The 25,473-nt window shown below is 35.5% G+C and overlaps 1 protein-coding gene across 1 annotated transcript in view; it reads left to right on the plus strand.

The window, feature by feature from the left end:
- DNTT (DNA nucleotidylexotransferase) overlaps positions 1-25,473 on the plus strand; it is a 90,470-nt gene that overhangs the window by 47,144 nt on the left and 17,853 nt on the right. Inside the window, exons 8-11 of the mRNA XM_019617706.2 lie at positions 4,743-4,842; positions 10,441-10,443; positions 12,985-13,248; positions 14,672-14,755. Of these exons, the coding sequence (XP_019473251.1) occupies positions 4,743-4,842; positions 10,441-10,443; positions 12,985-13,248; positions 14,672-14,755 (451 nt within the window). The remainder of the gene's footprint in view (positions 1-4,742; positions 4,843-10,440; positions 10,444-12,984; positions 13,249-14,671; positions 14,756-25,473) is intronic.

Raw genomic sequence — 25,473 nt, forward strand, 5'->3', positions numbered from 1 at the left:
AAAAAAAAGAGAGAGAGAGAGAGGAAAAAACATACTGTAGGTCAATCTGATAAATACGATATCTGACAGAAAACTGAGGACAGAATGTACCAGTAAAGGGTAACTATTGTGTAGCAAGTTTAGCTGGAAATTACAGGCCTGTGTGTATATACTGTGAGTACAGCAGATATTGGAGGTACCATCTGACCACAGCTGAAGAAATGTGCTGCTACTGAAGGTGGTCTTCACAACTGAAGGCAGCAGGTACAGAAAGTGGTGGTGAACAAATCTAGGACTAAGGCTGCAATGTTTCAAAGAAGAAATTCCTTTCCTTATTTTGTGGGGAAAACCTAGCGTATTGAGACAACATTGTGAAGTAATATTTCTATGCTCAACATAGCATCAATAGTAAAGGTAATAATAAGTAAGTGTTATGGCAGATCCATCCAGAGGAATTTTGCTGCCTGTGATTTATCTTTGATGCTTATGTTTTCAGGAAAATACTGAGCATGAAATGCAGTTAGTCTTATGAACATAGCTGCTGATGTTCATTTTGTACTTCATGTGCTTCAAGGACTTGCAAGGTTAAGAAAAGATTGCAGTTTTACCTAATGCAAGAACACATGAAAATAAAGCATCTTCTGTATGCACTTGAACACTTTATAAGCTCAGTGCTTGCTAACTGATTTTCAGAGTTTTGAAAAATAACTCATCACTGTATAAAAGGTGCTTTAAGCTCCTCCAATAGGAAAGCTCTGTTAGTGGTAGAGAATTGTCAGTCCGACTTTCCTCAGCTGAAACCAGCTTATCAGAATTGCCACTGGTATGGGTTAGCTGTTATAGAATGTCCTGAGGCTTCAAAATGCTCTGTATACAGAGTACTCCAAAATATTGAATCTTGCTTAAGTTGAACTTATAGAACAGGAAAATGTGATTATCCTTACCATACTATCTTTTGATCCATAAATTTAAATTTAATTCATATTATTTAATGATTTGGAATCTAGATTTTGTATTGTAAATTAAAAATTAAAAAAGAAAATTCCAACAACTTTAAAAATAAGTGTTCCTTTGCAGTCAATCATTAGCTTTATAAGAGTTTAGTCAGCTGAGAATTGAACATACTAAATAAATAGTGTTCTGTCTTTTATAGTCGCCAGGCTTGAACAAAATGATTAGGACAAAAGCTGAGCTGCAGCCTCAGTTCTTCAAGGTGGGAGTTTTCTTACATAGTTCCATCCTAAAAAGGATTTAGGCTTAGATTTAAATAAAAGAAGAAAGATTATATAAAGGGATCTGAACAGTTTTGTTAAATAATATAATTCAACTTTTATATAAAAGCCTTGTGGTTAGAGTACTTACTGGCTTGCCAGAATCATATCTCTCAATCTCTGACCATCCATTAGTGTGCTAAAACCACTAGCGTGCATGGATTCATGGCACTTTGCAATATAAAATAGAAGATTTGTAGGGCCAGAAAAACTGAGATATAGTGTAATGACTGGAATGCCCATTTAGAGAGGAGAACTCCCAGGACTTTCCTCCCTGTACCAAACACTGGCTCTGCATTTCATATTTAAGGCTCACTCGATGACAAATAACCTGGCTATGAAAGCACCAGACTGGGTGTTCTTCTTCTCGGATGAGTGCTTTTAATCCAAGAGCTAATAACAAGTAAGTAAATAACCTGTGGACGTTGGCATGGACTCAAACGCTGTTTCTGAACTCTGGTCCTGGAACTGTACCACAGTGGGAGGCAGGGGAGATGACTGAGGAGCTGCCTCCTGTGAAGCAGGAAGATTGCCAGTATTCCTAACTGAGATAAATAAGTCAATAAAAAGAAGAGGGATCAGTGTATCAATCAGGGGGCTACCGAGTACAAGATAAAAATAGATGGTCACAGCATCATTTTGACATTTGTTTTTCAAACAAAGTGTTTTCATTCCTAAGTGAAGGATATGTATTTAATATCCTTGGTTATGGTGTGTCATGGTGAAGGCAATTCATAGCTCTGTGTAAGGAACCTGTTTTCCTGAATATGGTGAGGATTGAAAAAGACTGAGGTCCACGTCATTCCTCTTGAACTTTGGTAATGAACAAGAGATATAGGTTTTATCTCTGAGGCACTCAATTGGATGATGAATTCCGGGTTTCCAAATCTGATTTGAGGATCAGATATCTGCACCATAGTTTTTAACTCAAGTTCTTTATTATATCATATCAGGGTATACAGTTTGCTTCATCTTCAGTAAAACTGTTGGCAATGCAAATGGAGATAATTGTTGATAAACATATACATATGCTTTTTGAGTTTGGACAGAGTAACTTGGCTCTAACTGATCCTATACTGTGTGTGTATATATATATATATGCGAGGAAAAGCTCTGCTCTGCTGTGATCAATGACCATGTTCCCTTCAAATTCATCGGAATGAAGGACTGGACCAACATACACTTTTCTACATGACTTACAAGCCATGAGTAGTATATATTATAAAGCTTATGAATTTACTAAATTGCTTTTGTATTTCAAGGAAGGTGATAGATTTATTTGGAATAATAAAAAGAAAATTGCAAGTGGCACTAGTGGAGATCTGACTAAATGTTACAGTAACAGCCAACAAATTCAGTCAGAAATTCACCCAGTAAGAACCATTTCAAAGAGAAGCTGAAATATGGTTGACAGTATCAGTAATTATATATTGCATGCTTTTATATCAGTTCTAAATATTATAACTTCAATCATAACAAGCATATCAGTAAATACACTCTGTTATGCAAAATAGATGGCTGGTTGAACCCCTTGGGTTTATTACAGCCAGCTTAAGGCAGGCAGCTGTAGACAAGATTAAAATATGCATGCATTCAGTATGTGTTGAGTACCAGAGGAAGAATCAGGAATCAACTCCTGATTCCATCAATTTCAGAGTTCTTTTGATTATTTTTCTTTATAATAATTTAGGCAAGTTTTCTTATGCCACTTCCTTCATCTCTAAAATAGGAACATTAAGTTCCTTCCCTTTGGAAATAAAACAAAGCAACATTCTGAGACATGAAGTAAAAAGTGCTATGTAAGAATTTTGAATTATTATGGTAATTTATGAGATAATGAATGTCATCCTACAGAAACACCATAGAAATTGTTACTTGAAATACTAAGTATTCGTGAATTTGAATTACTTTTCAGATTCTAAGGCTAGACTGATGCTTTGTTTGATACTTCTTTTGAAATCATTTCCACCTGTTCAAGCAGTTTTGACTTTGCTGCAGACATGGCATAATAGTTTCATTATAGTGAGTTAGACTGCTTGTCAAATGTGAAACCTAGGTTTTCATTTCCTTCTATCTTGCTGCTAACACTGTTCTACTACCCATCGACTGGATGATTTCCTGTCACACAAATGGTAGTAGACATCTGCCAATCAGCTCTGTTCCTACTAACTTCCAAGTCTAAGAAATCAAGTTCAGTTTTTACACTACTTCAAGAGAAGGAATCATTTCATTAATTACAAAGGAGGAAGTATTTTGTTTTGGATAGTTCCAATTTTCACTCCTTGTGTAACAATTTACAACTTCTTTGATACTGAAAACAGAATTGAACTGAAACATACCTGATCTATAACATCACATACCCTTGTGAATAACTGCACGAGATTGATAGACAAGTAACACAGGAGATTTTGGAGCTATGCTACAGTCAAGTGCTGCTACTTCAGATTCTGGATGTTTACTCCATCTCCTGCATACTGCACCTATTTTCAGAAACATCTCTACAGAAATGACTCTGCTTTTTCCATAGGATGGCCTGGTTACAGCCAATAAATAAACGTGTATGCAGTCCTTATTGCAATATTTCAAATGCAATGAATAATTTGTATTGGTTCTGCAGGCCTCAGATGTTTTGCAATCCAGGATAAATTTTAAGACTTTCTCAAATATGATTCTGAAAGGAAACAATCCAAATAGCTTGCTTTTTTCCTGTTTTGCAATGATAACTACATCTTAATATGATTTAGAAATAACATAATTTGCAACTAGATGAAAAGCAAGTTGAATGTCTGGATTTAAATGTAGGAAAGAAAGATTATGACATCATTTTTCTTTAAGAGCATTTACGATTAAACTGTGCATATGGATATAATTCTCAATCCCTAGTAAGTCTAATAAAAAGCTTTAGTCACATTAGGATTGAATTGTTCTCAGAAAACAAAAGGACAATCGAAAAATAAAAAAAATCAACAACAACCCTAAATCAATCCCTGTGAAACGCAACATTATACTTAAAAGCAAACAAATTTAAAATATTCGGAATTATGCCTGTCATTAAAAAAAAAAAAAAAAGAATTTTTAAGACTGTGTTGTTTATATTGGCGAGTTTTCCTGCTCCTACTGCACTGGACTCCTAAGATGTATTGTGGTATTTTGTTTATGATTTTTTTTTCTTACCAGCAATGACTAAAACCTTCGTTTCTGAGACTTAAGGGGAAGAAAGAGATTTAACATCATTAAATGGATCTGCAGTATCTAATTGAACAACAGAGAAAATGCGTCAGAACTTTAGATTATTAGCTAACAGAGAAAACTAACAGACCTGATAAAAGAAAGAGAAGATTCAATTTTGATTGTGTTTCAGGAAACATTGCTATCGCTTGATGTTCTTTTTATAATGCAGCCAAAACTATATATATATATTCTCTTTGAAAGTAGCGTAAAATTCAAAAAGAATTTAACTCTTTTATTCTTCTTGTTATTCATTGCTTTCAGGGGTAAGAAGATTGGGCATGATATTGATTTTTTGATCACCAATCCAGGACAAAGGGAAGATGATGAACTTCTGCATAAAGTTGTTAACTTATGGAAAAAAGCAAGTATGAACATAATAACATTTAGCTATATATATATATATGTTCTAAAAGCACTGAATTAAGCCTATGTAGTAGTTAAGTTGACTCTTGAAATTGGATGTTATTCTAGTTGGTTATTAATCATGATTATCTAGATGTATCCTTCAGCTCAGTGTGCTGCAGATGAAGGCTGTATCAGGAGTTCTCTATGTGTTGTTATATATTCCTGTGAGAGGTAAGAAGTTAGGCTAAATGGAGGTTTGGGTGGCACAGTAAAATTGTTCTTATACTTAAAAAAGAAAAAATTATATATATATAATATGTATATTTATGTATATATAAATGTATGTATATATGTATACTTATATATATATAATTATATATATATAGATATGCATTCTTCTTGAAATGGAAGTAATTCCTCCCAAGTTACTGTTTTTGTTTCAGGGAGTTCTATTTTAAGTACAGTGGACTTCTGTTACCGTATGGTGTGATGGCAGCTAATCTGAAAACTGAGTATACAGTTCTAGGAGTTCTGGCTTCCTTTCAACCCATAGATTAGCAGTTTTCCTGGTTTCCATTGTGAGAATTGTTGTAGCCCTTTATGATGTCTATATTTTTTTGACTGCACACATTTCACAGATGAATTGTTAATCTAAGGGTTTTTCTATTCAGTTTTCTTCATTTCCAAACAGCTTTAAACTCGGAAAATTTTCAATTATAATAGGTGGAGGTATCTCAAAATATTCCTGGGTCAGAAATACAGCATGTTGGAAATAATAAATTTTGTTTCTTTTTCAACCTTTCTGACCAGCCAAGATATTTTTGACATTTATTATCTGTACCATTCAAAGGAACTGAGTACATTTCAACATGTCAAAGAGCAGCACTTTGTATGAAGTGAATCATTAAATGCCCCAGTGCTAAGCAGTTCAGCTTTCAGTGCAGATAGCCTAGCCAGAATGCCTTTGAACTGATTCTTGACCCATGGACTTTAATTAAAGTATAATGGGTTAAGAGATTTTAAAAGATTTAAAAAACATACCCCAAACAAACAAAAACTTATCTGATGGAATAAATGTTATGTTTTAGAGCCTTTCAACTGGATTTAATGTCAAGGCATCAAACTAGATCTTTCCTGATACAATCCTAGTGGAATTTCTCTTCCTTCAGCTGACTTTTGGTCTTCAAAATGCTAAAAGATTATTACTAATTTTGTAGATCTCTCTGATTTCCATCATAATTCTCCATGGAAAATGTACATATTGAAATAGATTTCTTGCAGATAAACTTTCTGCTGCACTGAAAAGTAATGAAGCTGCGGCAATTAATGATTGCTAAGAAGCAGCTCTATTTTTATCTCTTTATTATTATGTAAAGCTTCTTCCTCAGTTATCCCACTCCCTTAATTCCAAGCAAAGCTGCATTTCTTCTTGTAGGTTGTGCTTTTACCTTTTTAAGCAGACTTGAGCTTCTGGGAAGCCATGTGCTTCGGTCCTCCAAAAACTCCTGTGACTCTTGGGCCTGTCCCCAAATGCAGCCTTTCATCCCTTCTCCCATTCTGTCATATTCCACTTACCTTAATGAGAGCAGTGGTTGTCTGAGAAGTCTGGCAATGGTGGAAGATTTTCAGGTCACCCCGAGGTGTTTTCATTAAATGGAATTGAGAGGAAAGAAATAGAAAATAAATTGTTCTTGTTGATTTTTTTTTTTAAGGATAAAATTTGGCAGAAATGAGTGCAATGAGAGAGCTGGAGGTCAAGGGTTTGGTGAAAAGATTAGGATTTCTCTAGATATCCGAGTACAAAGAAAATATCAGAAGGGGGGTGCGCAGTGATTGTGAAAATCAAACCCAAATAAGATTGTTTAAACCTATGGACAAACATTTTCAATGATTTTTTATTTTTTTTTCCCAGAAATTTCTATGGCTTACAACACTCTACATCCTCTTTACTGTGGTAGTTATAATATACAGGCTTGTAGCATCACTACTGAAAAAATTACCTGCCAGCAAAATCAGAATACAAAAAGAAAGAGAAGAATTATACTCTTGCTTTTTTATCAGCTTTGATTTTGAAGAGTGAAAAATAAAAAAAAGTCTAAAACGCTGTAATACTTTTTGACAGTACACCTGTCGGCTGTTTCACAGCTTTCCAGTTTTGTGCTACTGTTTCAAAGCCCAGATTCATCAAAGAATGTCACTGAGGTCATGATGTTGCCTTCCTTACAGCAGCTCTTAGTGAAGGATTCTGCAATGTTTTACTCCTAAGCTATGAACCCTACCCTTATTTGAATAGTTTAAAAGGACCTTTCTCTTAGCTGAAAAGTTTAGAGATTTTTCTTTTGGAAGCTGCTGGGAACTAAGTGGTTAAATCAGCACTATTATTCTTTTGATACAGCATCATCAGGGATGAATGGGCTGAAGTAAAGAGAACACAGTCTCTCTGCTGAACTTCAAAGTAGCATGGCTAAATAGAAAAGCTGCAATGCAGTACACAGGTTATGGTTTTAATGGTTCCAGGAAACTTCTTCAAGGAAGTAAGAGATTAATTCCTCTGTGGGATAGAGGTTCATGGGAAATTTGTAGGCATATAGGCTGTGCCATCTGTGGCAATAAAGCTTCATTTGCATACTATGTAAAGAGTATTTTATTTTTCACTAAAAACTTATAGAGCTATATTTAGCACTGTTCCTGTTGTTAGATATGTACCATGAACAGAGAAAGAAGAGATTGCATTACTGCAGGCATTGCTGCACTCTACTTGTTGTTTTGTTTTTGTTTTGTTTTTTTTTTTGCTTTTTTTTGTTTGCTTTTTTGTTTGTTTGTTTTAAATTCATGTAAGTATAATGTTGCATTAGCTCACATTGCCATTTCAGTTTTCTTTTGGCTTTTAATATGGATGCCTTCCTGTGTATACTTATTCCAGCATTCTGTGGTCTGGTTTAGACTCTATCATTCACCCTTGCTGAGGTGAACAGATCAGGGAAAGGAAGGCCTGATGTCCCATTCGGTGGAGAGAAAAAAGTGAATGGTCTAGCTTTTTCATTACTGGTGAAGGTTTTTGTAAACAGAGTTCACAGAACAGAAGCACATGGATTATTGAATGACAGCTGGATTTCAGTAGCAACAAAAGCTGTTTCTGAGACAAGATACAGAAACAGTTACGAAGCCAGAACAAAGCTTATTTCTCTCAGATGAATGCTCTGTTCATGCAGAAATCTATTCACTCTGTGTAAACAAATGTTGCCTCACCTTTTGCATTCTGATTTTTTCATTGAGCATTTTGGCTCAACTTCAGAAGAAGTTGAGGGCATTCTTAACTATAATAGACTAGTGCATGGTGACTAGAGCACAACAGTGGGACATAAGAGAATTTGGCTTACATTTATTTAGGCAGAGGATGGGGCTGAATGTGACTGTCCAGCCTCTGAAATTGCATAAAATAGGCAGAAGTTTTTCTCTTCTTGCTATGTTTTACATAAAGGCCCCAGCAGCAATGGCAGTTGTTATGAAGTCTGATATTTCTGGTGTGTGCTCCATATATCTATATGGTTTAAGTATGTATATTTCCCTTATGTATATATAACTTGTTTACGTACAAAGTTATGTATATATTAATTTTCAGATGTGTAGTTGAATCTCTTCCTCAATTCTGGGTAACTTCATAGCTTTCTGGACTAACTTATTCAACACTTGGTCACCTGAGATGTCCCCCATGTAGCATGTGCAATTCCATCAGTCTTTCTTGCCCACCAGTAGAAATGGTCGTGGCATGGAGGCAAAAAATCTTTGTTCCTGAACTCTGGTGCTGGGCTGTCAAAACCAAGCTGTTTGGGACATACCCAGAATTTCAGACCATTTTTCTGCATAGGGAATTTCAAGTTCTTCTAGTTGGTAAAATTGGCATCAAGTAGAAAAAGGCAGCTGCATGATTAGGCAGCAGCTGTAAAGTTTTGCATTGCTGATCGAGTCTTTGATGCCATTTCCTAATGATTCCTCACTTTAGCTGCATTGATTGCTCCCAGGCATCAGTTCCTTGAGCTGCTCCAATTTATAGAATTCCATTTGCCTCACCTAAATAGGGATTTTTCCGTGTTGCAACCTTGAACTAACATGCCTGCAACCTACTTTGGATTGTTGTAACTATTTCAGTGAAAATAATTCTGTTCTACTTCAATAAACTCTCTGAGAAGGAAATTAAGAACAATGACATATCTATATTTCAGAAGAACATATGGGATTACATTTTTGGGTGGTATAAAACTATATTAATTAGCCTTAACAGAATTAATTTACCTAACAATATTAGGAATTATGACTGTAATGTTAAAAATGGGATAGAATTTTGTTTAATTAAGAGTAGCGAAGAATGGTGAAGACCATACTTGGATTGATTTTTCAGCTACTGATTCAGATTTTTCCCCAGTTTGATCATGCATTGACTCTACTATCCATACTATTGGTGTACCAGCTCTCAGACTATTTAAGTAAGTGTGCACAATCACTTTTAAAAGGGAAAATGTTTATGATTATTGACATAATTGCCCTAAAAAATACATTTGATTCTGGTGGTGTTGTAAATTTGGGACATGAAAATGTCCACATTTTAAAACTTGATTGCATAAACAAGGTCTACAGCAGTTTATGGTTTGAAGATCAAATTGAAATTCGCAAACAACTGGACATTCTCTGACAGACTAATGCGAAGGCTGCTGTTCTGCAGCTAGCAGTAGCCAGAACTTCATGCAATCTTCATAGCTGACTGCCCTTCAAGTCACACTTTTTTCAAAATGTACAGACGTGCCATTTCAGCTGTATGGGGTGATGGTGAAGACCAGTGCCTAATACAGAATCACAAAATGACCCGGGTTGGAAGGGACCTCAAGGATCATGAATCTCCAACCCTGCCACAGTCAAAAACATTCCGATGGATATAGGCTAGGCTTTGGCTCCTGTTTAAAGATTGTATCATGGCCTTCAATCTGGTTTCATCTGCTTGTTGAACTCAGCACTTATGTAATTATTGTCTAAGTGATTTATTTTGAAGTTGAGATAAATATTTACAGCAGTATCTATTATTTTATGCTCTTTATGACAGCGTTAGAAATTGACCAACAAATTATGAAAAAAAAACACCACAAGAAAACCCAGAGATATCTAGTCCTAGAATAATTTTTCCTAAATATCTTAAACAACTGCTAACCATGGCCATCTGCAAATTCTTAAAATATATTCAAGTAGAAGATGCAGCTTAGTCAGCAAGAGAAAACAGCTATATGAAGGCTCCAGTACTGAATCATTAACTGCTACATAATTGCTTGATGTTAAATCTCAGGTGCACAAGGCGCATTCCCTTGTCCTAAACAGAAGAGTAGGAAGTTAGAGAGGAAGAAAAACAACCATCTTACCAGCAAACAAATGGGTGGGACATGTATTTAAATGCTGTACCTTAAAACAGCTGGGAGACTTTGAGGGCAGGACCTTCTTTAGTTGTGATATCTTGGGTGACTTTAGGTAAAGGGAACATATTTATTTTTAGTGTGTTCAGTACAGCAAAGACTGCATGTCAAATTTACTCTGTTTACATTTACAACTATACTTTTTAATTTGGAAATAGCAAGTATCAGTTCCTTGTGACACTGGGGTAAAATCAAGTAAAAATTATAATCACTTTTAAGGATGGATATAAGAGAGCACCTGCTAAAAATAAGCATTTTCAAATCAACAGACTTGGAAACTATTAATCCCAGATGGGGAGCTACATAAGAAGTTTTCTCAGATCAGTTTGTAACTATTTTCAAAATCAGGAATAATTCCAAAGAAGTAAAAAAATGTTTATCCAAGGCAAATAGTTTTCATTAAAAGAACTGGACCAGTGACTCATAGAACAGCCTGTGACTGATTCCTAATAAAATAATGTGATTGTTAATTTGGAACCATCTTCAACAAAAACATCAAGGCTGAAAATCTAAAAATACCTGTCAGTGCCTCTTCGGGGAGTTGGAATTCACATCTTCCTAAGTGTTTCTGTTGTGCTATTTTTTTTTCCCCTGCACTAGCTCTGAAGTAACTTTATTGCTGTGAAGTATTTTATAAGATATTTAACAAGTTACCCCATAAAGTTATCATACTTGCACTACGCTAAAAAATATATATGTATATTTTAAATTATGACTATTTTTTTAATGGAGATATCCTTCTAAAAATCTTTTCATTATCAGCTGTGTTTATAAGAGATCTGATGTAGAGAATGTTGTAATTAACCGTGGATAACCATCTAAGAAAATTGCTTCTAAATGACTTCAGTTCAATATTGCAGATTTTAAAAGAAAAGAAAACAAAGCAACAACAAAAAAACCTATAACAAAAGCTGATATGATTCTTTCTTCTTCACCATATAATAAGGGATATGTAAACTAAAAGTGAGGATTGTGGGGGTTTTTTGTGGTGAGACTAATATAAAAATTCCTAGAGAAGAGGAAGGAGGATACATACACATTTATGGGACTTCAGAGGGGAGAGAAAATTTGATCCAAGCACATAAAACAATCCTGGGGATGGAAATTTTAAAAATCAGTCTGTTCATCTTACCACAGAAGTGTGAGAAGTAAATTTAAAGAACTGTGAAACAACTACGATAAGACAGCTGACAATTACCCTTTGGCCTGTTGATCTTGAAGAGAAAACTAAAAGGCTCATTTAGCTTGAGTGTGGTTAGTAAATTCAGCTTAGTAGTTTTTCTCAATAATAAGTAAACATGAGTTAACCTATTGAGGAAGTGGTTTCTGCACCATTGTTGCTAACCTTTATAACAAAGCCACAATACCTTTGCAAAGACAAATCTCAGTAGTCTCTAATTCTTGTGTAGCGTTGCAGAGAGAGGCAATTGCAGTGGTCTCCTGTATTTTATGAATCTATAAAATTTAAATTAAAGTTGAGTACCAGGAGTCAAGCACACATCTGAGTGTTTTCATCATGTTGGAACTGCGCTCAGAAAGTGGAATCTCTTTGCCAGCTGAGCCCTTCTGATAGTGTCAGTGATACTGCATGTTGCTATATTACTGCATATAAAGCCCCATTTCTATTCTGAAATCCCAACCATGACTGAAAGAAGCAGGGTTATGGTCAATATCTACTTTATTACTTTGCTCTTTTGTATTTGATGTTTTGTATTTGCTAAAAAATGTTGTGCTGGGTAGCAGAGAAAGGGAGGCTGGTCTTTGTCATGTCCCAGGTGCTGTGCTTTGGGTGAGGAGAAGATTTCTGGCTGCAGGGAGTAGGGAAGATTGCTCTTCACTTGAGGGTGACTGAACATGGAGAGATTTAAAAACCTTTGGGAGTACAGGGTAAATCTGAAATGCCCAGGAAATCAGTAGCCTTGAAAGTTGCCTAGAAATGCAAACAAAATGCACAGAAACAGGGCTGAGATATGTCAGAAAAATGCTTTTCCTAAGGACCTTAAAGAGAATAGTGCAGAGTTTACAGCAAACCCAGGAACTTTTGAAAGGTTGCTGGCTACAGAGATGGAGGAAGGCACTGTCTCTTCTGCCCAGCCTTTCCTGCAATGCTGGATTAGAAAGAATTCATTCACAACACTTTATTACTTCTATTTTTATCCTCACTTTGAACTGTCTTTATTATTAAATAATGTTTATATTTTAATAAATTCTGACTCTATGTTCACCACTTTGTTATGGTTCACTCCCCTCTAACAAAAGTAGTGATCAGGGCCATGTCACAAGGAAATCTCACACAGATAGCCCAAATTCTTTGTTTGGAAGCTGTCAGCAAGATTGTTTTCTCCACTACCGTGTTTTACTAGATGTCTGCCTTGTGAGAAAGCATCAGTAGTTACTCCAGAATTTCTGTTGACATCAACTACAAAAGCCTTAAGGGGAAGGCAAGGAAGAGAAGAACCACAAATGTCTTTGTATACGATAGGATGTCTCTATCGGATGATTAGCACTTTAAATTTCCCTCCAAAAATCAGCTAATATTTTTCCAAAAGTTATACTTGGTTTATTGTATAAATTTTACCCAGACTTGGCTATTCACACTTCTGTGTTTACTGAAATTGCATTTTACAAACAACTTTAATAGCTATCTAGAAAGTCTGTCATTTCAATCCAGTAATTTAATGCAAACAATGTCTTCTTTTTAGGGCTTACTTCTATATTGTGATATAATTGAATCAACATTTGTTAAGGAACAGATTCCAAGCAGGCATGTTGATGCCATGGATCATTTTCAGAAGTGTTTTGCAATTTTAAAATTATACCAGGCAAGAGTAGACAACAGCAGTTACAACATGTCAAAAAAATGTGACATGGCAGAAGTCAAAGACTGGAAAGCAATCCGTGTGGATCTGGTCATAACCCCCTTTGAGCAATATGCATATGCTTTGTTAGGCTGGACTGGCTCCAGGGTGAGTAACCATAGCAGTCTATTTTTCTTTGCACTGCTAACCTATTTTTGCTTTTGCATCACTACTCTGAATTCATGGCATTTTAAAAAATATTCCTGTTCTCCACATCTCAAAATCAGTGATCTTAGGTTGTAGATGTTGAACTCATCAATGATGTTTTTGGCTAACATGCACTTTCCTTGAAGCACAGTGTTTAGGTTTGTGAAATGAAGAGCTAGGCTTATAGTCTCTTACATTATTGACTTTTTACATCACACTAGTGTTAACAAGCGGCTTAAATTGTTACTGAATAAAGAGATGATTTGGAAAGTGTTACAGAATTATCATAAAGATGTTATGGGATGTTTACCATTTGGGGAAAAAATGTTCTGATTTGGAACTTAATTTGTTTCATAGAAAATTGAAAACAGTTTGATCCTTTTCTCTTTGGATTAATGAAATTTTTTTGTGCGTCAGTTTTATTTTATTTGTGTATTGTAAAAAATAATAAAACTTTAAAATTGTTAGCTTTGAACTAAAATAATTTTTTTTCATTAGGATTCTAATATGAAAATAAAAGTTCAAATGATAGCTACTTTCATAATAGACATTGTAATGAGTAGTTGTTGTACTGAGTATAACATAAAATAGCACAATATTTTCAAGATAAATTCTATATAATTGCAAACTCAAAATTTAAACAATTAGTCTCTCTCCAGACAGAATTAGTATATAATTTACATTCTTTCCCTCTGATATTACATGGTATTACCAAGAGCTTCTAAGCCTGCTCTGAATGAGCTTTTTTATGTGCTAGAAGCATTGCCTCTCTATTCTACTTAAGTTAATCAGAAGCAGGGTGTTTTATATGAGGCCAGTTACAGCTATTGATGTGTTCTCTTGCTGAGCTGATGAGTTACTTCAGCCACATTTCTATTTTGAGATGATAAAATGTATTTACTTGGATATTGGATTAAGTCCTGCAATATTTGGGGTCCATCTTATCCAGGAGATGTCTGGCTGCTTAAAAGCCCTTCTCAATTCTGCAGGCAGGTGTCTGCTCTGAAAATGTAGTTTGAGAGGCCCTTTGTAGGCAAGGAATCCATCTTTCTCTACCTTGCTCATTTCCTGCTACTTGATGAGATAATTCACCTAGGGGCTGTGGGAGCCCATAGTATTCTGTACATAGCCTTACTTTCTCTTGTAGTATCCAGCTATTCTCAAACCAGCCAGCTGAAATGATGGATCATTGCCAATCATTGCCCTTTCAGATGATTCATTTGTTCAGACTATTATCTTTTGATAGAGGCAATTTTTCCATGTTCATTTATTATTGGTTTGCTGTTAGGATCCTTATAGAGAGGTAACAGTTTTGTTTTGCCAGAATTAGTTATTTGTGTTCTGTTTTGTTGTTTTGTTTGTTTGTTTGTTTGTTTTTTTACAGCAATTTGGACGTGATTTGCGGAGGTATGCTACTCATGAAAGGAAGATGATGTTGGATAACCATGCCTTATATGATAAGAGAAAGGTACTGTTTGCCCTCAAAAATAAGTTACCAGATTTTTATTTCTGAACTTGTATTTTCAGATTTTTTTTTTTTATATTCACATATATAAAATATTTTAGCTTGAAGCTATATCTGTAAAATAGTCCCATCTTCTCAAGATGTAGTTTTACTGATACAGCCTGATTCAGCCTGAACCAGTAAATCTGGAAATCTTTGGCATAGTTGAGATAATTTCTTGGAATGAAACCTTCACAAAATAGAAAACAACTCATCTGCAAACATTTGAAAAAAGTACTTTATTGTCCAGTTTCAGAATGAAAGGTCATTTCTCTGTCATAGGCACAATTTCAATGGAGATTGTACTAACATTTTGGAGGAAAAAAGAGATACTGACTAGTATCTGTTCAACTAAAGGCCTTAGGAAATTCCAATAGAGAATGACACCAAGAGGAAATCAGGGATCATCATACTTCTAAAGACTTGTATTCAGAACTCTGTGCATAGTTGTTTCACCAGGCTTGTTAGTGTTGGTGAAATGGTAATAATGCTATTCTAAAAGCTTTTGGCTGCAAATATACTGATCTCTGCATTTATCTGGTTTAATGTCTGTATTTTTAATAGGGCATTTTAATAAGAAGCAAACTCAATGTTGAAGATGTTTATTGATGTCATTATAAAGGCAAAATACCATGTCAAATTTTTACATTAATCCTTCCTCTGTATTGCTTATACAAAGGAGGCTGCTTTTAGCATCTCTACTGACATACAGCATTTTCTCATTGTTTATGAGATGCAGCAGTGATCTAAGTGCTCACTCCATTTCAGCTGTATCTATATGTGCTAGTCAGGCTCAGATGGTAGAGAATCCTCAGCTCACATAGAAACCCAGGGAAATTATCAGACTAATGATCAATTTAGTCAAATGTTCTGTCTCCAACAATGTCAATACTAGATGCTTCAGAAGAAAATACAAAATTGCATAGTAGATAATGTGCAATTACATGTCTAAGGGAGAACCTTCTTCATGAACTCAGGGGTGATGTCCCTACTTGTCTTTCTTTTATATTTTAAATGCTTTCAAAATACAAACCCTTTGCAGCAACATAGTGTAGCAAATATTCTTATCTGTAGGTTAATATGTGCTCTTTCAGGTAACTTTTCCAGTGTAACAGATGACTGCACTAGTGAATTACAAAGAAATGCTAGTGTTACTCTTTGTATCCTACAAAAATTGCCCATGTGGGATGCATGCATATATCATTACACGATACATGTTTCCATGGGAATTTTAGTGGGCTAATGAAGACATTGCACAGTAAAATGATGAATTTATCTTCACAATGGCATCTGGGAAGAAGGCTGATGTTGAAATTCCAAATTTTCAGGTGAGGCATAGTGAGATCTAGAAAAACACTGATTGGAAGAGTCCTCTGTTGTCAGCATCTGGATTGGATTTTATCCTATGGAGTATCTGCTTCAGGACTTTGAAAAAAAGTATATAACCATGACACGTTTCTCAAGGCTATAAGCTAAAACTGAATCTCTAGTGCTTTTTATCAGTCTTTATGTCTGAGTCTCAAGTCATGTTTCTTCATTGTACTGCCCAAAGATGAGGAAACAAAATCAGTAGTGGGACCAACAAGCCAGATTTACAGTTTTTTTCCTTGCTATTACTACTAACTGCAGTAATTATTTGACAAGAGCAAGGAAAAGAAAATCCAAGCCTATATGGGTAATTTCAACTGTCCTGAACATGAAATCCTTATTCTAGGGTTAAGTGAATAGCAGAAATTGATCAAATGTTCCTTTCTGGATGGACTCTACTTGATTTGGATTTTCTTTTTTTTTTTTCATCCATTAAAAAAATACCAACATCTTCCTTTTCTCATTTAATCCCAGACACAGCCAGTTTGCTTCCAAATTTTATTTTCTAGTGCAAGATACAGACACACTCCAGATTTCCAAACAAGGACTAATGACAGTCTTTTGACACAGTACAATACTATTCTTTTCTCTGCTACATTCTCAGAGATAACCTAAGTTTTCCATAAAATAAAGCCTTCTTTGAGGCAGGCACTCAATATGAAAAAATTTGTACTAGGCAGCACCGAACACAAAACCTATTTAAAACAGGACCTTTTATCCTATTGTGTCATTCTAACAATAGCTAGGAAGAGATACTCCCTGCTTGCCCATGTGTTCCACTATTACAATCAAATGTGTTAAATTGACAGAATATTTTTTTTCTTATTTTTAACTTTGCAATTTTGTGTGAAGTTGTTCATATAAAATACATTTTGAACAAAAAGCCTTCCACAGTGCCACCCAGTGTGTAATAAAGTCAGGCGTCCACATAATTGAGCAATGGTTTGCAGCTGTAAAACTTGAGATGGCCACCCATGGTATAGAAGGAGACATTTGCAGTAATTTTGTGTCTGGGAAGTGTAGCTGCTAAAATTTATCCAATGTCATAATGACACTTTTTTTTGAGAAGGATGTCTTCCTTTCTCAAATTGAAGCTTTCACAAAGCTAAAAACAACCAGAAAACAAACATGAAAGCTTATGCAGGTTGCTAAGGGTGCCACAAAGTAATATTGATTAAAGTTAATTAGGCACCACAGGTAAAAACTGAATCACATCTTTTCCAAATTACGACTCTTCAGCAAACTGGGAGAGTTACCTGAGGTCACTGTTCTGTCCAGACCAGCTGTCATGCATGGCTCTGAAATAGGCACCGTGGTATGTGTGGTTCAGGAGCTGGGACAAATCACTTCTGCTTTGTTTTTTTCATTGGTGACTGCATGTGTGTTTGTGTGTAAAAGTGAAAGGGATAGGAAGGTCAGGTAGAGAAATGAGTTCTGCTTTCTAATGAGGACCAAACCCTTTTTTTGGTTGCACTTAACTGTCATTATTTTAAAACTTTGCTTTCTGATATAAGAAGTTTATAAAACACACTATAGCAGATATGCTTTGCTTATTTTTTTTTTTTTAATTATCATTATTATTATTAAAACAGTGGAACAGTACCAGTCTTTCATTATTAAAGGCAACTGTTTCCTGGTTTGCTCTACATTCTGAAAATTAGTTAGTATATTTCATTCTTTTATATTAATAGTTATTAGCCCTTTGCCACTGGAGCTTCCACTGTGTCCTACTGCCTGAAGCGCGATGATGTCAGAGAATCCCATATTCTCTTACCGATGGGAGTAGCACCAGGAGAGAACCCCTGTTACTTCAGTCTGTTTCCAAAGGGATTCTGACAGAACCAGGAAACATTAGCATAGCAGTTAGACATCAATTACATAGCTTTGCAGAGGGGAACAAAAGGAACAGGTATTTTCTCCAGGGACTCGTTACAAAGTTACAGTCTGAAATTATTCCTCAGCCTTGATTATTATATTCCTCCCCCTTCTAGTGTGAATCATTTTCTTACTGTTGTAGATTTCAGAAGACAGTGTGCAGCTATCAAACTGATGATTTGTTTATTTTCTAAAAAAGATGGCATTTCATAAAACTTGGTAGGAAAACAGTAATGAAAAAAATTGAAAATTCACTACCAATTATTGGAGAGCGATTTTTTTCACAAGGAGGTGACTAGATGTCCAAATCTATGCCTCTGTAGAATTGTACGTTTTGCAAATCAGCGTTTGTTTATAACAACCTGACGTATGAAGTGTCTGTGATTTACATCTACTAGTGATTAAATGTTATGATAATTTCCATGCTCAGGGAATTAAGGAATTCATTGATCAGCAATCAGGAAGAAAATGAACTTGTATGCATCCAGTGTCTTATAATATTATTATTACTGTTACACTGATTACAAATGGCTTGACACATTTATGAACAAGGCCAGTAAAATTCTCAGTGTAAAACTTCCCTGATTTAGGAATCAAGCATATGCTCTATAGGCAAAGTAGATATGATTTTGTTGCTGAGCCATTTTCAATTCCAAACAGAATTTCACTTTTCTAAGTAAACTATAAGTCAGGTCAACTAACACTGACTTTTCCTTAGAAAATCTGAAAGCTTTTCAGGTCTTTTACCTGAAAATAATGGCATAACTCATTGTTTTTATGCGCCTATGTCTTGGACTCAGGGTCACTGGTAACCCACCACAGAAGATTTTTGGTTAGAACATGTACTGCATCTAGATGTACTCAGAAGCAACAGAAATCAGTGCTTAAATACATATTTATGTATTTGTGTAATGTGGTCATCAGATCACTGTCTGAACTTCAGATTTTAGCATGCATATGTATAACACAGTTTGCTACATACTGAGATTTGAAAGGCATTTCTTTGCAGTGATTAAAATTTTTGATGTACTATGGCAGTCATTGGCAAGTTTTGACAGCATCGTGACAGCTCTTTAGTTGGATGAAATGGAGCGAGATCCTAGTGGATCAAACTAAGGAAGATACAGCTCTAATCCCTGCTTTATTTCTAAGCACATAAGAGGAATATCATTTGCTTGCATGAGGGTGTAACAAATGTATGACTTACTTTCACTTACAATGTGAGCTGATATTTGAAGTGATTTTTAGAGTGGCTGGCAAGCCACAGGCTTTTTGTCCTTAAAGGAATAGCTGTTCTTGAAGCATGAATGTTTCTCCACTTACATAGTTTCAGCAATCTAGAATAAGGTTCAGGAACAGCAGACTTTTTAGTTGCTCCTTTACCAACTTCTGGTGATATTAGCTAGAGTACTCTTGACATGCAGAGGGGTGCATGAGAGGGATGTCTGAAGCTGGGCTTTATGATTTGGGATTTTTACATTCTTTAACGTGGATCAGAGTTAAAGTTGTACTGAAATTACTGTTCTCCCATGAAATCAATCTTGAGTGGAGTATGTGCTCTACTTTAGAAAGAAAATTCCTTAAAGAAAATCTTCCTCATTCTCCATAATACGAAATTCTATTGACCTGTTGGTTTTGTAGATTCCAGTGCTGTTTAATTTCCCGTATGTATATTAACACTACTGCTAAACTGTAACGGGACTGCAATAAGGATGGCAACAACTTGCCAGGGTGCCACAGGAACATGAATATGCTGGATTCTTTTTTTCTTCTGTGAGTCCCTGAATGTTATCTGAAGCTGCATCTTGCAGTTCATGAATAGTAGATTGTCCCAATCCTGTTCTTCATTGTGATTCGTCCATTTGAAGGTCAAACTCACATACTCAATCTTTGTTATAAACATCCTTAGATTTGTTGCATCATCTGGATGATGCCCTTTCTGTTTGCAATCACTATAAAAGGTCCTTCTTCAGCTTCCGAAAGACTTGACACACATGGTTGTTTTGATACTGTGCCTGTCACTAGTATCTGATGTGCCTATGATGATGAAAGTGAAAACAGCTGTCCCACTAACTACTACTCCTTTTGAGGAAAGACAGTGTAGATTTGAAGGAAAGGTTGCATGAGCAAGCTCAATACGATGTGGAGTTTATCAGTTTGAATCTCCAAGGTTGTGTATGCTACTCTGAACTTGGAAAGTCAGGAAGAGCTGTTAACAAAGGGGGATGGCAATCATATGCAAGCTGAAAATTACATCTGCGGTAGGTCTGTTCTTGCCCAATACACATTTCTGTTGCTGTATCACTTTGTAATTGGGCATGCATTCTGAGAGACTGATATGGTTACAGCCAGCCAAAGGATTGCGTACCTGTTCAAACGAGTGATCCCGGAAAACGGTCAAACAACTTTCCTATTTTCATGTTCTCTGAAAGTTTTCTGAACCACATCTTAAGCTTGATTTGGCTCTCAAAGAAGTGTTGTGAAAAGGAAAAAGAATTTTTGACACTTGGAAATAAGTGACAACTTTATGAGCTGAAGAAAGCAAAAATTGCTATGTGGCCTGAGGAGATAATCCAGAGGTTTGGCTATTAACCTGCGATTTGGATCCCATATCTAGCCAAATTCTTTCTGTACTCTTAAGCAAATCCTTCAACCTTCCATAATCTCATTTCAAAACAGCAATATGATGTAGAAGTACAGTTAAGGATAAGTGGTTAGCCACTGTACAAGAAACTAGTTCAGTTTAACAAAAGATTCTGATCACTCAACATTTTGTCTTTTCCTCCAAACTAGGAGAAAGTGCAAATATTTAATGGAGGATTTTTGATCACTCAAAATGCCTATTCTTTTAATCAGAGGGCAAGTCAAAATGTTGATACTTTCTGCAAATACTGTTTGAATCTCAGCTTTGGAAACAATCTGCAGGTGAGACAGTTCTAAGCCTTCAAAGATCAGACAGTTCTTAGGGCTGCCAGCTCTGAGGCACTCAGCTTGGCTGGCTTCTCTAGGCTCTTGGAGACAATAAGACCTGATGTAATTAGAATGACTTATTTGAACTCAGGCTCCCAGTAGCCTGTCAGGCAGGTTGAGAAGATAGGCAAGCTGCTGGGAGCTCAAATAGGCTTACAGTTTTTAAAATGCTGGGTAACTTATGTTCTATTGGATTATCTATCTATCTATCTATCTATCTATCTATTTATTTTGGAGCAATGTTTTATGGAAATAACAGATTTAAATGAGTAGAAAAGATCCAACAAAATAAAAACTATTAGCATTTTACAGAGTAGGTCCATTCACATGACAGTAGCATATTATATTTTTGTGATTATGCATGTTAAATAGGAAGCTTGATTGCTAAAACTGTCTTCCTGGCAAATGCAGGAACCTGCATTCCAGTTCTCAAACAACTGAAATCATATGAATGATTTCCCTGTGAAGATGAGTGTGAGAATGCCCTAGCCTTCCTAGATACGGAAAATGTTTCTGAAAGATCTACTGTACCATTCAAATCCAGTATCATCTCTTCTACTGTGCATAAATTTGAGTTTGAGGAAATGCAAAATTTCTCAACCTTTACTTTACTATTACTTCCTAACTACATTCCCTTATTATATGAATTAATTGAAAACTTGTACCATTAACAAATACTTAGAAACCACTGTTAGAAAAGATGGTACCTGTGAGTTGTTTTTATATTTTGGAGGAAACAATTCCTTGTAGCTACAGAAAATAAGGATATTTAAAACTTTCTTCATAGAATTTCAACTATGGTGGGATTCCTTATTTTTCTTTGCTTTCATTCAAGGTATATTAGTTGCTCTTGATGCTATTTGCCATTCAGCAGTTCTTAAAAGCCAATGAGCTGGCAGAAGTCTTCTGTGCTCTACATTTGAGCTATAATTGTTTTCCATTTCATAAGAGAAGATCTTGGATAAAACAGGAACTGTTTTCAAGTGATTCATATCAGAAGTTCTGAGTTGTATATTTCCCTAATCAGTGTTTTTTTGAGTATATGAGTGAGCATGGAGGAATTGGGCTGAATAAGAGATTGGGTTAGAGAGAGGATGAGCTTGAAACATTAGGATGCCACCGGTGCTTTTCTCTATACCTGCTTCATGGTGGGAAATTTCTAGAGATGTCATATGCAACAGCTTCATGGTTGGATTGTAGCCTTGTAGGAATGTCTCTTTCCTGTACCTTCATCACACCATTTTCCTGTTTGTATCCTCAAACTTTCTGTGGGATCTGAGGACTGGATTTGCCTTGTAGATTTAGATTTTTCTAAATCCAAATGTTTCAAGAGTATTTAAGAAAAACTCTTGAGCCTGATAATTACTTTAAGCAGTTCAGAGCAGCAAAATTAAGAGATGTAAACAATTGGCATTGCTATTTTTATTTTTATTTTTTGTAAAAGAAAAAGGTTTCTTGGCATTCCTAGTGTGTAAAAAATTGATTAAATTATTAACATATTCATATTCATATTATTGCACTAACATTGCAAGTTACTGGGTTTTTGTAAGAGGTAGATCACAAGCTCAGGATTATTTTGAAGAGCCACTGGAGCCAAAAGCAGTTATTAGTTTTATGCCATATGAAAATTTAAGATAGGAAATTGTTGCCTTAATATTTTCTATTGTTAAAAAAAATTGGAAAAAAAAATTTAGCATTATGCAGAACACTGGATATGACTGATGACAATTTTGCATTTAATAACCACTTTGTGGATTTGAATGACATTAAATATTACTTAGTTGTTGAATAGCTGGAGAGGAGGTTTATATAACTGCTTTGAGTGGTGAATTCACAAGATGCTCTAAAAACTTCATAGCAGGACCCAAATTTGCAAAACATTAAATGCTATAAAGCTACAGGGAAAACAGTAAAACTCTATGATCCCAATTTTTTTAAAGAGAATATATGGTTTTCCTAATGAAAGTGGTAAAAATATAACGGGGGTAACTTATGGGGCTTTATTTTCTTCCATACTGTGAACATCACTTCCATGCAATAGTCATCATTAGTATTGCACAATCCTTAGTCATTTACCTGCAGAAAGTATTCCTATTTAGGGAAATCCTTAACTTGCCAAGGAGGGCTTGCCCTGTCTTTCTGTACATATATGTGTAGAGCCAAGTGAAGAGATGATTGCAGCCCAGATAAATGCCTTATATGACTGTAATTATGAGGCTCCATAGCGTTTGTAAGCACTCTGAGTTCTGCTGCTCCCCATCTTTTGCTCAAGAAACTGCAGACAGTCATGGTGTACAAGCAGGCAGCCCAGCCCATTCTGCTTGGCAATGTACTTGGCTTTCTAGATTCCCCCATGACATTCACATTTTTCTCTGGCTAAGCCTAAGGCTGTGCTGGTATGCCACTCAGCCAGTAACTTCTTTTGAGAGAAGTCTTACCTGGCAGTGGTCATACTAGTGGGAAAGGATGCATCTGTATGGTGAGTTGGCTAATTAGTATATGCAGATGTAAAATTGAAGATGATTACAGTGGTTACAAGGAAAGTATCATTGCACAGAAGCTGGGACAGCAGAGAGTAGAGACAGCACTGAGAAAGCCAGACAGATTGCCTGCACTTCCCTCGTCTTTGTAAACAGGTCTTCTAACAAAAAGCTATTTTTCCTTTCCCAGCAGAAATTCTTTTCTGTCACTACCTAATACGCTGGGAAGAAGAGCTGGCTCTGATTCTGTACCCTCACTTTATTACATAAAGACATAATAATCATGTCTAACTGTATATTCAACAGTTATAGTCTCACAGTGATAGTCTCAAAATCAGTTTTCTTGTGTCATTTAAGAGAATTTACTCCTCTCTATGGGGGCAGAAGAAGCCTGCCTAAGTTTACTTGCACAGTTAAAGAGACATTTTTTATGATTCTTAAAAAATGAGATGTTATAGACTTATTTTGGCAGATGCTGCTCTAAAATTATGAAGTTATAACAGTGAGACAGTCAGCCTGAAGAACATCTCAATGAATTAAACATGCTGCAGCTGCGGAGTTTGCTTTAGATGTCTGCAATAATGACTGGATTAAAGCTAAAGTAAACATAGATATCCAAAGTTTATAACATTGATTTCTAGTGTGATCAGTTGTTCGCATAATCATTACTATAATTAAATACTGAGCCATTGTAAACAGATGTATACACTTTCATTTACGTTTCAGTTCTTCCTCTCTGAGGAAAGTGGCAATTGCAGATGTGATTTGGGGGATATTCTCTTTTTGCACCTGCTCTATTTTTAAAAATTAAGAATTAAAGTAATCAACTTTTTACCCTCTGAATAAGTTAAAAATGCTTATGCATTTTCCTCCAGTGTGCTTCTCCTCTGTGCTCTTTGCAGCTTAGATTTTAATCTCTTTATAATAGCAAGTTGTACATCCAGCACAAAGATAAATGTCTCTAATTGCTGCTTCCTTTGTTTGGTGTGTTTTCTGAACACAACAGTGAAACCTGGATTGCTGAAGAAATGGGAGATGCATTGGAGGACAGGAGCAGACTCAAAACATTTTGAGGATATCTTCTTATTCATTTTAATTTTTAGAGAGCTAACAATTTCCATGTGTTTTGATTCAGTTATTCAATCAGTATGCTTGGATAAATTATAAATTAGGGTACATAGTCTCAGATTTCCTCTTAAATGGGGGGAAAGTGTTGGTTGAAGAAACTGAGATGAAAAGGGACATGAAAAACTATGTCTGGGGATGAATGAAAGAAAAAAATATATAAATTCATCATTAATGCTCTAAGGTGGCAACGAGAAATTGGTAAACCTCCAATGGCCCCAAATAATTGAGTAAACAGTGTTTATCTCGCTTTAATCTGGAACATGAAATGAGTGGAACCTGAAGATAAATTAGAAATTTGAAGGAGAGACAGGTTATAGGAAGGAACTAGGAAAGAGATGGAGCTAAAACAGATAGAGATTGAAGGAGCCCAACTTGCAAAGAAAAGACTGGTTAATAATATGTTAGCCGCTAGCCTATGATTTTTGCCGATGCTGTCAGCAAACAGCTCTGTGGCACTGTATATTTCTTTTCTTGTGAAGGAGGCCTAAGTATGTTACAAAAATTGAAGGAAGTTTTATTTCTTTGGAGAAAAAGAAGTCTCATTGCATATACAGAAGAAAATTAAACTAAGGTTAAATTGCAATCAACCACATTCCAGGATTTCTCAAACCTGAAGTCTTTGATTTTTTGCAATCTCAATAATATGCTTCTGAAGTACTTTATAATAATCCTTTATGAATTACACTCAACTGTGTTCCCAGGATTCTGAGCATTTTTCTTGTTTCATTTATTCATATGAAGCTTTATAAAGACAAACACAATATGATGAAAAGGACAAAGTTATTGTAAATGTCATAGAATCATAGAATCACCAAGGTTGGAAAAGACCTAAAAGATCATCCAGTCCAACCGTTCACCTAT

Source organism: Meleagris gallopavo, chromosome 8 (assembly GCF_000146605.3).
Source record: "Meleagris gallopavo isolate NT-WF06-2002-E0010 breed Aviagen turkey brand Nicholas breeding stock chromosome 8, Turkey_5.1, whole genome shotgun sequence".
Taxonomy (NCBI): Eukaryota; Metazoa; Chordata; class Aves; order Galliformes; family Phasianidae; genus Meleagris; species Meleagris gallopavo.